Source organism: Ptychodera flava, chromosome 17 (assembly GCF_041260155.1).
Source record: "Ptychodera flava strain L36383 chromosome 17, AS_Pfla_20210202, whole genome shotgun sequence".
NCBI lineage: Eukaryota > Metazoa > Hemichordata > Enteropneusta > Ptychoderidae > Ptychodera > Ptychodera flava.
Window position 1 is genome coordinate 13,190,827 of NC_091944.1, and position 16,705 is coordinate 13,207,531.

The 16,705-nt window shown below is 38.2% G+C and overlaps 2 protein-coding genes across 2 annotated transcripts; both read right to left on the reverse strand.

Moving 5' to 3' along the window:
* Nucleotides 1-208: 208 nt before the first annotated feature.
* LOC139116623 (uncharacterized) lies at nt 209-16,585 on the reverse strand. The gene is made up of 10 exons (XM_070679220.1): nt 16,387-16,585; nt 15,945-16,045; nt 14,028-14,173; nt 13,639-13,783; nt 13,325-13,437; nt 12,290-12,399; nt 11,704-12,169; nt 2,561-2,859; nt 1,429-1,602; nt 209-784 (listed from the first exon to the last, which is right to left on the reverse strand). Exons 1-10 carry the CDS (start codon nt 16,583-16,585, stop codon nt 699-701), a joined length of 1,839 nt encoding a protein of 612 aa, XP_070535321.1. The 3' UTR covers nt 209-698.
* LOC139115495 (uncharacterized) lies at nt 3,706-11,481 on the reverse strand. The gene is made up of 3 exons (XM_070677630.1): nt 11,228-11,481; nt 9,750-9,951; nt 3,706-3,884 (listed from the first exon to the last, which is right to left on the reverse strand). The coding sequence occupies exons 1-3, from the start codon at nt 11,269-11,271 to the stop codon at nt 3,723-3,725; spliced, it is 408 nt and encodes a 135-aa protein (XP_070533731.1). The 5' UTR covers nt 11,272-11,481; the 3' UTR covers nt 3,706-3,722.
* Nucleotides 16,586-16,705: the final 120 nt, after the last annotated feature.

The window sequence follows — 16,705 nt, forward strand, 5'->3', positions numbered from 1 at the left end:
TTGGCATGAAATAGCAAGCTACTATCCCCCATGGACTATGTACGCTATATAACTGAAATGCCTAACGCAAATGCATATTGTCTCTTGCGCTCTACAATATACGGATGTCTTTGATGTAAGGTGTCGTCAGATTCAAACAGTACGTACTGTATCTGCACATAACTAGAAATAGCAAATCATAAAGAGACGACAAAGAACATACCTGAAACTGAGTACGGGACGGAGTGTAATTAATCTTGAGTAAAGAAAATACAAATCCGCAAAGGTTTTAAAAAATAGTGAACTTTTCCGAGACATTTTCATTTATTCATCATTCATTCATTCATTCATTCATTCATTCATTCATTCATTCATTCATTCATTCATTTTTTAATTTTTTTATTCATTCATTCATTCATTCATTCATTCATTCATTCATTCATTCATTCATTCATTCATTCATTCATTCGTTCATGACTTTTCTACAGCAGAAGAACTAAAATATAAATTCGTTCATTGTACTTCCATGGATACAAGTGCTACAAAACAAACACAGCAGTTCTGGCAAAAATGCTGAGATTTGTACAAATGCGACGATGACATCAGTAAGTTGTTTACTACGATATGTCGTTTCACTTTGATACTTGAAGCAGATACCTTACTTTATCATGAATTATGACGACAATGAACTTGCGACCTTAAATCATTATTCTACAAATCTAGTGGTTCCTCACACGGAATGCTAGTACAAGAAGTAGAGCATAAAAGACATTCCATCCAGCTGTTACTTTCATGCTTGAAGAAACTGAAAAACACAAAAGGATAAAGGAGATAAGTCAACGAGTTTCATCCAGTTTTCAACAATACTGAACGGCCATGAGTCTTTTTTATTTCATGAAAAATCAAAACCACTTTCCATCTCAGACATTCACAGGAACTCATACAAAATAACATTACACAAATACCTACCTACCTACCTACCTACCTACCTACCTACATACATGCATGCATGCATGCATGCATGCATGCATGCATGCATGCATACATACATACATACATACATACATACATACATACATACATACATACATACATACATACATACATACATACATACATACATACATACATACATACATACATACATACATACATACATACATACATACATGCATATATACAAGCGTACAAACTGAGGATTGTTCTAATCTTTAGAAGGTACCGGTTGATATACTCGAAACAACTTAACCTGGGATATACTGTAATTCAGCAGACCTCCATTTTTGTGATACATTTATGCTAACCTTTTTATTCAAACTCATTTAGAAGAATAATCTAATTCAGTCGAAAATGCAGCTAATGAACAGTGTGGTGGCAATACAGCTGAAGAGACAACCAAGGCCGCCAGGAGAGCATATGTATGAATCCTTGCCATTCTATTATACTCACCAGGTGCAGGGGACCGTATTTTCTCAAAGAAATCCTCTGCAGACCAGTCAAAGTGTCCGCAGCTTCTGAAACCGTCTGGTGGAGCATTCATTTCACTTTCATCTCCTTCTTTGAACATCATGGCCATCCCTTCAACTTGGTGTATTGCAATATGACAATGGACGAACCACCAGCCTACAAAATAATTGTTTCGATGTTGAAATGTGGATTTCTGCTGAGTAAGATATACTAAATGTAATACAGCTGATTTGAGAATGGCTTGTATTTGATTGATCTGACGAAGATGATAACACTCATCAATCTGGAATCCAATAACATCTCCGGGACGGGTAGTCTAAGGTCTGGGGTTAAAACAATTCTTTATTCTCGTGTTACATTCACAATTTAAAATGTTTGCAACAATTTGAGCAAAAATTTAAGTATTTGATTTTTGAGGCGCAAACTACCAACAAATTGTCAATTTATTCCATGATTTTTATCAGATAAACCATTCACACATCAATTAGTACCGTCAAAAGCATCTTATCATAAGTCAATGTTGTACTAATAGCGCCCCATATAGGATTGTGTCAAAGCATTTGTTAAAATTTTCGTATACGTTACAGTATTAGAAAGTACAAAATCAGGGAATAGTCAGTCGGTAACATTTTTTCAAGAGAGGAAGTAACCATAGCATGTTTCCACAGTTATTGGAGTACTCTCGAAAGGGAATACGACATATTTACTTTGTTAAAATACTGTCGATTTTAACGCAGTATGCGCCTCATAAGTGAAATACTTAAAACTTTTGCTCATATTTTTCACAAGGAATCTTTCAACCATTCATTTTTTAAAACCTAAAATAAAAATCGTGCAAAAATCTGCAAATTTTGGTACTAGAGAAACAAAGTAACAAGATTTACCAGTATTTGAAATTCAAAATGGCCGCCATTTATTTATTTCATAGAGAAAACAAAAATTTCCGATATTCAGAAAATAAAACGGTGATTTTTTTACTCAAAGGGATTCAAAACGAGCCGCACAAGTGGTAGATACGAAAAGAATTGGAAAATTTCGAGGGTAAAAATATCTGTCCCCGAGGTACATTCTACCTCAGTGCATAGCATGAAGCAGGCCTGATATGAATACATACCAGGATTATCAGCGACATAGCGTACAACAACATATCCACCAACTGGCACAATGATGGTATCCTTCATTGGCGGGTTGACCAGGTTAAGACCGGGGATGTTGTCACCTGCCCAGTTAGGGTCACGCCACTTGGCATTGTTGCACCGCTCCTGCCCTCCACAGTCGATGTCCTCGTTGTCTGCAATGTATTTCCCGTTAGCGTCGTATTGGGCAAAACCAGTTTTCACCACGTAGAAGTGGTGGCCGTGAATATGCACAGGATGAGCAGTTCCATGTAAGCCATTACCTGCATTTGAACCAATACATTAATAAAAACTGTGTATATTACCTTACTTGCACAGATAGATAGATAGATAGATAGATAGATAGATAGATAGATAGATAGATAGATAGATAGATAGATAGATAGATAGATAGATAGATAGATAGATAGATAGATAGATAGATAGAGATGGTAGATAGATATAGATAGATAGATAGATAGATAGATAGATAGATAGATAGATAGATAGATAGATAGATAGATAGATAGATAGATAGATAGATAGATAGATAGATAGATAGATAGATAGATAGATAGATAGATAGATAGATTGATAGATTGATAGATAGATAGATAGATAGAGAGATAGATAGATAGATAGATAGATAGATAGATAGATAGATAGATAGATAGATAGATGAACAAATAAGTCGACGGACAGTTAGTCAGACAGACTGATGGCTAGAGACATATTCGTAACAAAGTGCTTACGCAAGCAACATGTGGTTCACTGCAATATTGTAAAATTGTCACAGACTGATATATAGGCGCAGACTTTGCCTTCTTGATTGATTATAATATAGCGAATTATTGATACCTAAACGTATCTAGGTTTTTTTGCGTGTAATCGTATCGTGGACTAGACCGACGAAAAACTCGATACCATGGTGATACTATACGATGGTCTTATCACCCTATGTGATGCAAAAATCAGTGCATTATCAGTAGGGAGTCATATTTGTGTGAAGTTTGAACAAGTCAGGTTAAGGCACCTGTAACTTCTCAGGACATCCGTGACGTCAGAACATGTTCGTAGGGTAGCCACATTATAAAGGTGCGCGCATCAAATTGACAAGCCATTGGAAGAAGTAACATTTTTATACTTAAGAGCTCAAAATCATCACATTTTGCCGTCTATCGCCGTAACAATGTTATAAAGTTTAATCTGAACCACTTTGCCGGTCTTGATTTCAATGAAGTGAGTACAACTGCAGTGTTGTGCTGAACACTCAGCCTCGTTACACAATGTCATATAGTCACCATAGTCACCACCGGGCAGGGTCTGCAGGGAAACGAGAAAATAATTGTTTAAAAATGAGTTCTTTTCAATTTTGAAATCAGGTGGGAAATAGATATTTATTTACTGAGTGTCCAAGCGTTGTCACACTATATCATTGTCCGATTCCACAAACATTTTGTCTTCTGCAATGCGCAAATACTTTGGTTGTAAGCAAAGAACTTAAAGTAGGTGTTGGCACGATTTTTATTGTCCGTATATCTTTGTGAAGATTGTTTTTTCCACGTGCATTGGTGTGCAAAAGACTTGCTTACAGTGTTGTCATAAGACATCGATAGGCTTTTAGGTCACGGCACGCCTCACATGCCTAATGCCCTTATGGCCTTACTCAAAAACGTTTCTGCATAAAACAGTTTCTTAATAATTAATAATCATATCATTCACTATATTCTTTGTAATGCCCAGTTTAGCACAAGCGATGCCATCTTTGCTTTGGTTAATTTTGTATCCGATGTGTCATAGCGATAGAGTGGTGCACGTGCTTCATTGACTGTACATTGTGTGGAGGGGTCCACAGTAAGTGAGGCTACCCACAATTCTCCATGATCTGCACACACGGAGATCACTCACTGTACTGTAGCAAATTTCTTCTGTACACAGAACAACTCGTCCATATTTCAAAATTCTGGCAACATAGTTCTGATCATCATAATTTTCTGATTTCTCACTGTGAATAATGAGAAGATCAACCCCTTTTCCGCGGAGGAGATAGCAATTTTGTAATTTTGTTGACATAGATTTTTGACAGCCATACACAATATTTTCAAGGAAACTAAGGGAATAAGTTGCATCTGTGTTGGCAAAAGAAAGGGTATTGATTTTTTTTTAATGTTCGTAACAAAGGAAATTTGCATGTCTGACAGGTGGTATGATGAGACCATCTTAGTTGCTGATAACTTTATCTTGACAAGTGTGCAATTTTTAGCACCTCCAAACATCGACTTGTCATTCAATTTACTCTTGAATTTTAAACATAATCAATAATTTTGGAACATAGTTTTAACAAATAATCCTGAACTTAAATTGTAAGTTAAAAATTGTTGAGAAACTGATAAAATTGAAATGCCTTTAGCAAAAATGTCTGAGTGAAAAATCAAGGGGAGTTGTGGGTAGCCTCACTTACTGTACATTGTGTGGAGGGGTCGCGGTCAGAAATCATTACAATATAAAATAGCTCGGTTATTGAATTTGAAAGCCCACAAAGGACATTTTTGAGAAAAAAAATTATTATCTCGGTCGCACGTGAAAGTGTCTCGTGCGCACGAGATAGTTTGTTGTGGCCACTAGATAGTATCTCGTGCGCACATGATAGGAAGTTTCTCGTGCCAGTATCTCGTGCGTGCTAATTACCATTTTGTGTGCACGTGAAAGTATCTCATGCCCACGTGTTAGCATGAGATACGTGTTAGCGTGAGATACTTTCTAGTGCGCACATGATACTATCACGTGCGCACGAGATACTATCTTGTGCGCACGACATAGTACTTCACTCGCACTAGATAGTTGTTGAACCTACTAAAGCCTTGCTGAGGTGTCCAAATTTCTTATTGGTTCTTTGTTGGCCATTGGGGTTCTTTTTCATGTTTCTGAAGCATTGCCAACCAATTTTGAAATAATATAGAATTTTATTCAACCTCTTATTTATCATCTGGCTGACGGTTGTGCTGTTGTGCGGTTGTGACTTAATACTGAACAAAGAAAAGATAGTAATTAATGGAAAATGTAGATTTTGTATCACTTTGTTTTGCCAGAACAAATCTTATTCATAATTGCATCTCATTAAGCCTGCATCTCATTGAAAATTCAATTAATTCAATTGGTCACACTTTGCCACTTTGAAAGCTACATTGTTTCTTGTTCTTTTTGTTTGTAATTTGTTCAGTGAGTTGTATATACCTTTAGTAATCAAGAATGAAGTATTACGATAAAGCTTTCCATCAATATACATGTCTGATGATTGTACTGATGGAATGTCATCTCCTTCTCAATCGTTTTTTAACTTTTTATCCATGCATTCAATTCAAAACAAAGCTGTTCCGTTCACTGTCGGTTTCCGACAAATAATGAAATATATCGATGTGACACCTGTTTTATTTTGTGATGAAACTATACCCTCCGACATGGTTGACATACTATTAGTATTTCAGCAATTCCCTGTTTGCGACACAGTTGCCGATGTCAGATTTTGAAACGAAACTATTGTTTCGTTCTTTATGGTAACATATGCTGTTCATATCGAATGTTCGACATTGATATAAATTCACCAATGTTGCATTTTTCACAAAAACTTTACTTTTTTATTAACATAACTCCGAGGGAAGAGCTTAAAGTTGAAATAAGTGTTTTATGAACTTTTGATTCTCTTTATAATAAAAATGTGAATATGAGGAATCGTCACTTTACGGGACTATCTCCGTCAAAAGGTATTGTTCTGTCTCTCATCACTTTGTGATTTCTCTCTGGCTCCATAAATGTCTTCACAAACATGATCTTTCAGTTCGAAGGCAAATTTTTGAGGATCAGTTCAATAGGATATTTGTCAATCAAATATTACTTATTATCATTCGAACCCGATTTAAAATGTTTTTAGTGATAAAATGCAAAAGTGGCAAATTTGTCTCAACACAAGAAATCAGTTATGAATAACGTATGTCACTTGGCAGTAAAAGGGGATTCCTGAAATTCCAAATACCATGTCAACCATGTTGGAAAGTATAGTGTTTGCTTTGCAATTACTAATTCGATTTGTTCAAACTATAAAAATGTAAATTTTAACCATAAATAGCCTTCCTATTATACACAAAACCAAGGCATAGCACAACCAGTCAGCGATATGATAAACGAGAGGTAGAATAAAGGTCAATATTTGCTTCATAATTTGTTTTCAAATGTAAAAGAAACATAAAAGATAACATATATGGCCAATGAATGAGTAATTAGAAAGGCAGTAAGATTCAAAAACTACTTAGTGCGCGCTACTGGTGCGCATGTGGTAGTATCACTTGCACACTAGACAGGATCTCGCGCACACTAAATACTAACACATGCGCACGAGATATTATCAAGGGCGCACGAGAAACTAACACATTCGCACGAGATAATTTCACGTGTGCACGAGAAACTTCCTATCCCGTGGCATGGAGATAGGTATCACATGCGCACGCAATACTATCTTGTGGTCACAAGAAATTATCTAGTGCGCACGACATACTATCTCGTGGCCAAGAGAAATTATCTGGAGCGCTGACATAATATTTTTTCTTCCAATAAGCCCCGTATGGGCTTTCATAATTGAGCCACCCTTTAGTAACAGTGGGGATTTAGCCGAGCTGTTACGATCGTGGTGTCCTCTCCTCACAATGAGTTCGAATCTGATTGAGAATATATCGATCCTATTCAGGAAAAGACTTCTATAGTATACGTACCATGATTTTAGAAAATTGTAATAGAACACCCCCTTCCCGATATGAGTGCAATGAAATAACGTTGTAAACAAAAGTAAGATCTAGGGGCCTATCGCTTGTTACGATAACAAAATACCTTTGTGGTTTACTAATGCCATGGTCTACATTTCACTTGAAACGTCAGCAACTGATATCTATATGAATAACATGAAATCGGATAACTGAAATACTGTTTTCCCAATACACTCACTCCCCAACACTTGAAGGAAACCCCGTATTGTTATTAGGGACTGAACGGGTGTTTTGATTGGAGTCGCTCTTTCTCGAGCAAATATTGTTGATGTCACGGCATTGTGCGCACACAAATGTAATAACCTCCACAAATGTAATAATCTCCACAATGTAATATCACTACAATTGTAATAAAATGCACCCATAAATGTAATATCGCCCATAAATGTAACAAAAATCAACCATAAATGTAATAAAAACACCAACCACAAATGTAATAAATGGTAACCATAAATGTAATAAAAAATCACCCATAAATGTAATACTTGTCAACCATAAATGTAATAAATCTATTTTGTCGTTGCTATTGAGGAATTAGCCCTTAAATATTGATCTATGTAATAAGGAAAGCAACTCCACACATTATTCATTTCTTAATTGTTTGCGTTTAGTGTGTTTTGCATATTTGAAAGTGTATTTTACGTTTCCCTGTTTTGTGTACAGAACTGACTGGCCATGGCTAGACACAGCTGTAATCTGAGTGTCAGTGCAGTCTCTACTCCAGAGTGGGGAAGACTGTATAACACTACGATCCTTTAACGCCATTTTTTTCGAAAATTGCGTACTTTTTCGAAAATTGCCGTACTTTCTTAATCAATCTCCTCAAATTCGTCTTCAGTGGATAAATTGTGTGGAATGATCGATAGATTGTCTGTATTCCTATGTTGTCCCACTTGAAGTTTGTTCCTTCACTAGGGATGCTAGGATGTCTAATTTTGTTCTACTGTGTTCAAGGTAGTGCTCGTATTGTTTTTAAAGATTGAAATATATGTTCTCGTCAACATGTTTGTGTCGTAAGTTTCTGTTATAAGGTTTTATATTTCTCTGTTATTTGTTCTGAGTCATCTGTCATAAACTTTGTGTGGTATCACTGGTTGACGAGTTATTTTGACGCTTCCTTATTATGTCTATCACTGTCTGTTCCACTTCAATTATCTAACGGTTTGATCAGTACCTCGTCGTTTTCTTTTAGCGTTCTCAAAGTATTCTATTCTGTGTTTCGGAAAGGAAACCTAGTTTCAGGAAAGTATGCAATAACATTACACTAGTCTTTTTAAAGTTGTTATTTACTTAGGGCATTGATAAACAAATGATCACATTTGCAAGTTCAAGTTTATTACATTTATGTATAGGATAAAGCCCGAGTACGAGGGCTCTTCTGGTATATAAAGTCCAACCCAACGATAAAATGTCGAGGCTGCAGGCCGAGACATTTTATCGTAGGGTTGGACTTTATATACCAGAAGAGCCCGAGTACGAGGGTTTTATCCGACTTAAAAACTATCGCCCCTAACTGATATATTTTCGTTTTCAATGTGTTTATGTCAACCGTCCCCTTTGTCAATGTAACATGTTTAGGATATGAATTAAACTTTTATTTGTGAAATAGCCTTCCAATGTAATGGAACATCCTATAAATGCCCTAGGGCACAGCAGATTTTGTGTTGCAGCTGGTTTCCGCTGTGTTACCAAATTTGAATATTAAAACGTACCAGATGTCTACAGAATATGACATGTTCACTTTTGATTGGACAGTACTTTACTACGGCGCTGTCATTCGTTTCTGGAATTTGGTGACCAAGGCTTTATGAGTAGATAAAACACCCTGAATTGAGCACTCTGATTGGTCAATCAACAGTAGATAGTTTTTAAGGTTGAGTTTTATTACATTATGGTTAATTTGTTTATTACATTTGTGGTTGTGGGTTGTTACATTAAGTGTTGACTATTTTATTACATTTGTGGTTGATTTTATTACAATTGTGGTTGATATTACATTTGTGGAGATTATTATATTTGTGGAGGTCACGGCATTGTGCGCATACAAAATATTTGAGGGAAGTCGCCATTTTTTGCACATCGATTTGAACGCAAGTTGTGGCCGATATGATATAGTGAAAATGAAGGCTTTCAGGTTGAAAATTCCAAAATATTTTCGCTGTATTTGATTACAGCGCCGATGATTACAGTTCTGTCTGAGGATTTCAAAATGCATAATTTTGATTAAATTTAAATGTACTTGACAAGAGTAGGATGATTGACAGTGCATATGTACACAAAATCTTTGATTTCAGAAAAACTGGGCCTCCTCTCTTGTTATTCTGTTATAGTTACAGTAAGATTTTCAGAAGATTATCAAGAAAATAGAACGTACCATAGGTGGTGTGCTCGGTGGAATAAACCGTCTTCCGTTGACCGACGACCTCTGTGAAACTCCCCCGGCGAAGTGAAAATTGATGAAGGGTTCTTGAGCATCGCTTTCGCTATTTGGTATAGGTGGTGGGCGAGGCTGGCTTGCGGGCGCTGTTAGAGTTGATAGAGGAATACAGTCTGCGTATTTATTTGCGGGAAAATAACTGAAAGAATAAAAATCAGCAAGTGAATTTTCTTCCATAAAATGGTAACATTCACAATTTTACTGATTTCTTTGCATTTTATTTTTGTGCTACCTGCAGAAGATTTTGTCGTTTTTTTGTCGTTGGCTACTGTATCCTCAACATCCTTAAGTAATAATTATTATGCAATGTAATAATCAAAAACTGTGACAACCAAACATCACGGCACTTTAGTATGTCTTTATATATTTGTCATCGACGGGAGTGAAAAACCCTTTCACTTTGAAGTGTATCGTCTGCACAGGGCTATAGTTCCGGTTTTAAAGTACACGAACTCTTACCGTCAAATAATATGCACGCCTTTGGTGCGGGGACAACAAATGACCAATTAGCATTCGTCAGACATAGGAAAATAAAATTTACTTGCGCGATAATACAAAGTGTGAGAAGTCGGTCCAAAACTAGTGTTCAAAAGGCGTGAGGAAGAGGTTTCTAAACATGCACGACTGTGTGAGACATTGCATTTCAGCCAATTGATGTGTGGGCTTATATGCGAGCAATAAGCGTATTTTATTATGATTATCGTATTTTGTTAAAGTGGCAATGCCTTTCTTTGATGCATATCATTTCCCCTTTTTAAAAAGTCCACATTATTCCACATCAAATGCTGTGCGAAATATGTTTACACTGATTTTTCGGTGTATATAATAATGATTTGCGACTCCATGGTCAAAATAATCACAGGAGATCGTACTTTGACCTATTTCTATATGTCTGCCACTGTGACCTACAAAATCAGCGTGTCGTTCGGGATAATTTCGACCTACAATATTCGACCCTCACTACCCCTAGTCTGGCATTCCCGACGTTGTCTTTCGCCCTTATTCCATACTCTTTCCCATATTCCTTTGTACTTGAATCATCCCCAATAGCGGACTGGCAATGTGAACGCGGAGATCGCCCTACAGTGAATATTCGCCTGAATTTCGTATGTAACAGTCCACAGAGGGACTGTTAGCAGTCAAAAATGCAGTTACCAGAATTGACTTTCAATGGGACGTCAGTGACATCATGGTCTCGCTCGAGCTATTCGCTACTATAGAACAATGAAAAAATCACTCTGCTTTGCACAATCAGAGATTCTGAAGTTGAGCATGTGTCCGTTGTTTGAAAAACCTAGATGTGTCTTCTTAATCAAAGTGTACCGGGGAGAAAAGGGTGTTCTCATGAGCGATAAATAGGGCGGTTACAGATTAAAACGATTAGAGCCTTACGTGAACAAGAGAACAATACTCACAGGAAGGACAATTTACTACTATGCAATGCCTTGATGATGTACATGGGCTCGATGAGGGCGGTATCGTTGGGCGCCTCAATGGTTGTGAGGCGTAGTTCAGTATGGCGTCAACATGTCCAGGAAAGACCTCACTCTGTAAGAGATGAAAATCGTAGATGAAGTTAAATTTAATACGCCTCGACGCTGCAATAGCATTCGAAAAGACGATTAATTTTACAAGATTGTTTACGTTCTGACTAATGTTGAACAAAGAGGGGAAGAGGAAAGCGAAAGCTGTATGCAACTGCCTTCCCCGTATCGCCCTCTCCGCAGAACCTACAGAGAACTTTCCCTTTTACCCCAACTAGGCCCGCCTAAATATATGCCCCCCCCCCCTGAACTAGCTCTTTTGTTATCAGAATTTCAATCGGCGAACTCCAGAACACAACTGACTCATGCTCCCTGCTCACTTACCTGACCTTGTTCAAGTGTCTCACTTCCCGACCGCTTCATATACAAAATTGCCCGATTGCACGGTGAAGACTTCCCTCCCACTACTCATACAAATTGCCCGATTACACAGAGGAGAAAAAATCGTCCTCCCGCTCGATTGCCTCTGTTTACTTACATCCTTAATATTTGATGTTTCCAAAGTGCGTGCGTGTATCCAATAGTTACCGGGATTTTGAGAGGCTTCGATGTAGAAATCAAATCTCTCGCCAGAATTTATGATGACAGAGTCAGCGATGACTGTGCGGAGCCTATTTCCATCTGTGGCTATCACATGTAACTTGTGGCTATCGATAGACACATCGAAGGCGAACATCATGGCGGCGTTGATGACTCTAAATCGGTACATCTTCATCCGCTCGACGGTGAATGTTTCCACCGGTATAAGATGATTCTCTATATATTCCTGTTTATAGCCCGTTTTTCTACTTCTTTCGTATGTATAAAACTGGCCTTTGTAGAAAAGAAGATGAATAGATTATAACCGACGCATGACAATTCCCGCTGTTTTCTTCGCAGGATAAATTTTCCGATGTAGTAGAAAATATTTTGTATCGGATTAATGATTATTACCTTTTCCGTTTATCAATGCAGAGTGGAATGGCGTGACTCCGATATCAGTGCCGTCCGACTGCCGTGTTTGATAAAAACACTTGGTGGTATCGTTGTAACCCGGAGAGAACCTGGCATTGAAGAAGTAGAAATCTGATGGATTCTGTTGTTTGGATAGTTCTATTAGCACACATTACTGTAACAATGGAATATAAACGCGTCATTTCTGGGCTGTGTCTTACCGTCATGTTAATTCCGAAGTTGTATTTGATCTAATGCCAAGCAATCTGCACATGGGCGATGGCCTCATGGGAAGGGATTGATTGCCGACAGCGATTGGATAATGGTCCCCCATACAGGGTATAATGAGGAACAGCCATAAACGCCACTTCGAGTGTATTGGTCCTTGCATCCCAACTTTGCAGGTATTTCCAGTATGCTGTTTAATTGATTAAAACTATATGGCCTTACCATATGGCACAAACGTATGTGTTGTTGATTGGAAGATTGCTGACTTAATAAACAAGCAACTTATTAATGAGACAGCCACGAAGAAAAGGTTGAAAATGGTCAGACGGATTAACCCCGGTATCGGGGTCTTCTGAACATTTAATGGCTATGAAATATATTTGTATCACACACTGCGTTTGGGTGCCGAAATGTATTTCGCTGCAGCATATATAGAAGGTGCATGAAAAGCGACATGACGACAAATCTCCACGTCGGTCCCGGAGAAGTGACAAATATTTCAGGAAAAGAAGTAAATAAATTTTGGCATGCTGACTGGCGGCCCAGATTACTTCATACAATGAAAACCTCTTTAATTTCATACGCTGACGGAAATGCAAAATCTTCGCCCTTTTGTTGTGGTCTGTGTGTGCATTGACAGCAACCATCACTTCAAAGTGACAACACTCCGCAAATGGTCAAGTCCTGTCCCTTTTGTTGTACTTTATGAAGATCACTATATTCCAAAAGCACAGCAATGACCAGATGTCGACTAAATTCCCATACAAAGATGAAAGCACATGCTGCATGATAGCTAAAAAGTCGTACCTTTGCATTTCCGCAAGTATTCGATTGTTTGTATCCAGAGAATTCTCTCTCATCCAGTCATGGAGAATCATTATAAATTCCCCATCATACTCAGGTTCCGTGGTCTCCTCAACCTGTCGATATAATCATCATCATCATCATCATCATCATCATCATCACTACCATACCACCAAATCATCAAACAGCTATTTACAGCAAAAAATACCAAAAAATAAACTTGGTCCTTGAAGTTGCCAACACTGTTTACCGCTACCACCACAACCATCACCACCAGAACCACCATCGTCATTATCATAATCAAGAGCTTACAGTACCTCTGCACTAGTTTCACTTTCGTTATCAAGTTGTACTTCACTGCTATCAGGCGGTAACACAATCAATGCTCCATACAATCCATCAGTTCTCTGCGTGCCAAGATGGGAGTGGTACCAATGTGTTCCGGGAGGAGTAGCTAGAAACCTAGAGAAAAATGCTTCTTGAAACTTCCTTCAAAGCAGTGCTTTGTCGAGTTTAGGTCGAAATTAAAGAACGGAGACTCTCTGTCTTCAAAGCTTCATCTTCGATACTGTTGTGTTAAGCAATTGTTGATTGAAATTGCAAAGCTGGTTAAAGCTACTGCCCATATAATGCAGTATGGCTGACCGCCTGGTGAAAAAGACGATACAAATCCAGGGTTCAAGAGTTGGCCGAAAATTAACTTTACCTGTAGGTAAACGTTTCTCCAGGGTTTATAGGGCAATGTGACACACCAGCAACTCCATCCATCCAAGGCGTGTGCCGTTGTTCCATTCCATGCCAGTGTATTGTGATTCCTTCCATCAACAAAGCATTGGTCACACGAACAACCACCTGAGGATACCAAGAAAGTGTGCTATAGCTATGGCAGTGGAAGCAACGCAGACGACAAAAAGTGGCAACGCTGATTTGGCGAAGCGCAAGCTAATGCTCTTATAGGTATACCTTAAACTGCTTAACTTTCACATTATTGCAAGTATATCATATTCATATTGCAATATGTCCATTTACTGATTGTTTATCGCGTTTTTATACCGATTTTGTCTGCTCTCAGTCTCTGCATGCCAAGCTAATACGCTGGTCTATGCAGGAGTGAGCTCTCGTCCGATCAGAACGGCACATTGGCGTGACTGAAACGCTGATATAATATCATTAAATTTTGACGTACGCAGTGGGTTGACACCGCAGACGTTCACGAAGAACATTAATTGTGTTACTCATCACTTTGGATTACAACTGTCGGGTACGGGTCAGTCGGGTCAAATGACAAAGCGCTACAGAGCAATATCGAACGCATTATCCTAGATAAATGGTTGATCTTCTATATCGCTGTTTATGTATGTACCAGCGGCATGACCTTTAACAACTCCGTCTTGTTTGTCGATTGACAACATGGACTACTTCAGATTGTGATCCGTAAACACGTGCCCGACTTATTCATAAGTTCACAGTTCACAGTTGCTAAACTAACATGCAATGCAAAACTTCATGTTGTGGGATTTCTTATGCCCCTCAGGGCCGCAGCCTTCTGAGGGAAGGCATTTACCCAGTGGAATTTTCCATACTGTCAATATGTAGTTTATTTCAATTACCTAAATTTTAGCCAAGTGAGGTTCTGCCCCCTTGGCAACTTGGTCAGGCTACGGCCCTGCCCGTTAGCAACCGTTCCCTAGCAATTTTTGGCCTTTGGTGTTTTTTTCGATAACAAAATTCCCGCCTGGTCCATTAGCAATATTGATCGTGTCATGGTACAGTACTGTTTTTATCTTGTAAGTGATGTTTTATATTATAACAGAATTAGCATGAAAATGCGACAAACTTTGATCATAGGTTATCTATAATGCAATAAAGGTAGTTCAAAGGTATATATCAAGCATAATTTAAGGTTCGAAATATTTTGCCACCAAAGGAATAATCACATGGAAAAGCGGTAACCCCTGGGGAAGGTTCTTTGTGCAACGGTTTACTTTATTTGATTATATTTTATTAATTTTGACTGTGGTATTTCAAATAGAGATTGCAACTTTAAACCGTCTGACTGCTTTCCTTATTAGCGGATTAATTGATTGAGTCAACATCACAGCCGTCCCACACGTAGTATTTTACTACGTGTGGGACGGCTGTGATGTTGACTCAATCAATTAATCCACAGATACGGACAGCCGATTAGCAATGTTTGCAATGTTTGCTGACCAATTACAATGATGTGTATACAGGTTAGAGAGGAGATACTTGTGTAGTTATAAAGAAATAAAGTAAACCGTTGCACTATGAACCCCATCCCTCCCCACCCCAGGGGACTTACCGCTTTTTCCTGTACATGAGCTTGAGAATAATTGACTGCGCATAGAATCATGACAAGTTTACCTGCTCTATGGTGAATATTTAAAAATTGAACAAAATAACATTTTTGCATCATTCGATGATGATGTTCTTATCAAAAAATGTTCTTGTCACTCAAAAAGACATTAAAGGACAAGAGAGAAAGCCGAAATGTCGATTCGAGTTTGTAAAGGCACTACAGAATCGATATCCGCTATACGTGTCCAGGGAATGGTAAATTGAAATAAATGTTTTGGTTCCTCAGGCTCATTATTGCATTCACCTGCGTGCCATTCTTGACGATGATGTTTGGACCGGGAAGCTGGCCGTTGATGGTAGTAGCTGGTCCGTAAGATCCATCCGCAGTTATTACTTTACTCTTCTCTGAAAGATGAATTCAAACCGATTGACATGATACGACGGTCGCTGAAACTACATTGTTAATTTCACTCAAAAAAAGTTAGAGTTTCAGAACACACACAAAAAATATTACCACTGGCAATACATCGCGTCCTGAAGTTTCGTTCTATGCATGCAATACACTGAAAAGAGTGGCCTACATGAACAGCATCTGCACCCATAACAAGCTGTAAGACACCGATTGTACATCGTACAGTGTAATAGTTAAATCTTAGTCATTATTATCATTCCTTTGTGATAAGATTAAATATTATGTTTTCTACACTGTGATAAAACATGCAAAGTGAGATGCAAGCAGACTTTACCGGTCTCAGATAGCAGATCTCTCCTGCTACACTGGTTCAGGTCACGATTTCGTTTGTAGAAGTTGCCGTTGAACGTCACAACGGGCAATCCAGCTTCAGCGTTTTCGTCATAAATTACCATAGTCTCTCTGTGTTCAATCTTCCAACTGTATTCGCAGACAGTTCCCTCGGCATTACAGTCTCCGTTCGGCTGTAACATCTGCCCGGCACTCGCGGCAGTCAAACACGTAAGGCATGAAAAGATGGAGAAGGGCATTGATATCCTCCGTACAAGCATGATGCAAACTGTAGATCCAGATTCTAAGGTCTCTGCAGTGAC

Excerpts from the sequence above, each read along its gene's own strand:
- LOC139115495 (XM_070677630.1), bottom strand. The coding sequence starts at position 11,271 with ATGTACATCATCAAGGCATTGCATAGTAGTAAATTGTCCTTCCT. Across the intron at positions 9,952-11,227 it reads AGTAGTAAATTGTCCTTCCT|TTATTTTCCCGCAAATAAAT; the intron begins GTGAGTATTGTT and ends TTATTCTTTCAG. Across the intron at positions 3,885-9,749 it reads CACCGAGCACACCACCTATG|ACCCTGCCCGGTGGTGACTA; the intron begins GTACGTTCTATT and ends GTTTCCCTGCAG.
- LOC139116623 (XM_070679220.1), bottom strand. The coding sequence starts at position 16,585 with ATGTTACAGCCGAACGGAGACTGTAATGCCGAGGGAACTGTCTGCGAA. Across the intron at positions 13,438-13,638 it reads AAAGTGAAACTAGTGCAGAG|GTTGAGGAGACCACGGAACC; the intron begins GTACTGTAAGCT and ends TTATATCGACAG. Across the intron at positions 2,860-11,703 it reads GTATATGAAGCGGTCGGGAA|TGGTTCAAATGCAGGTAATG; the intron begins GTGAGACACTTG and ends TTATTAATGTAT.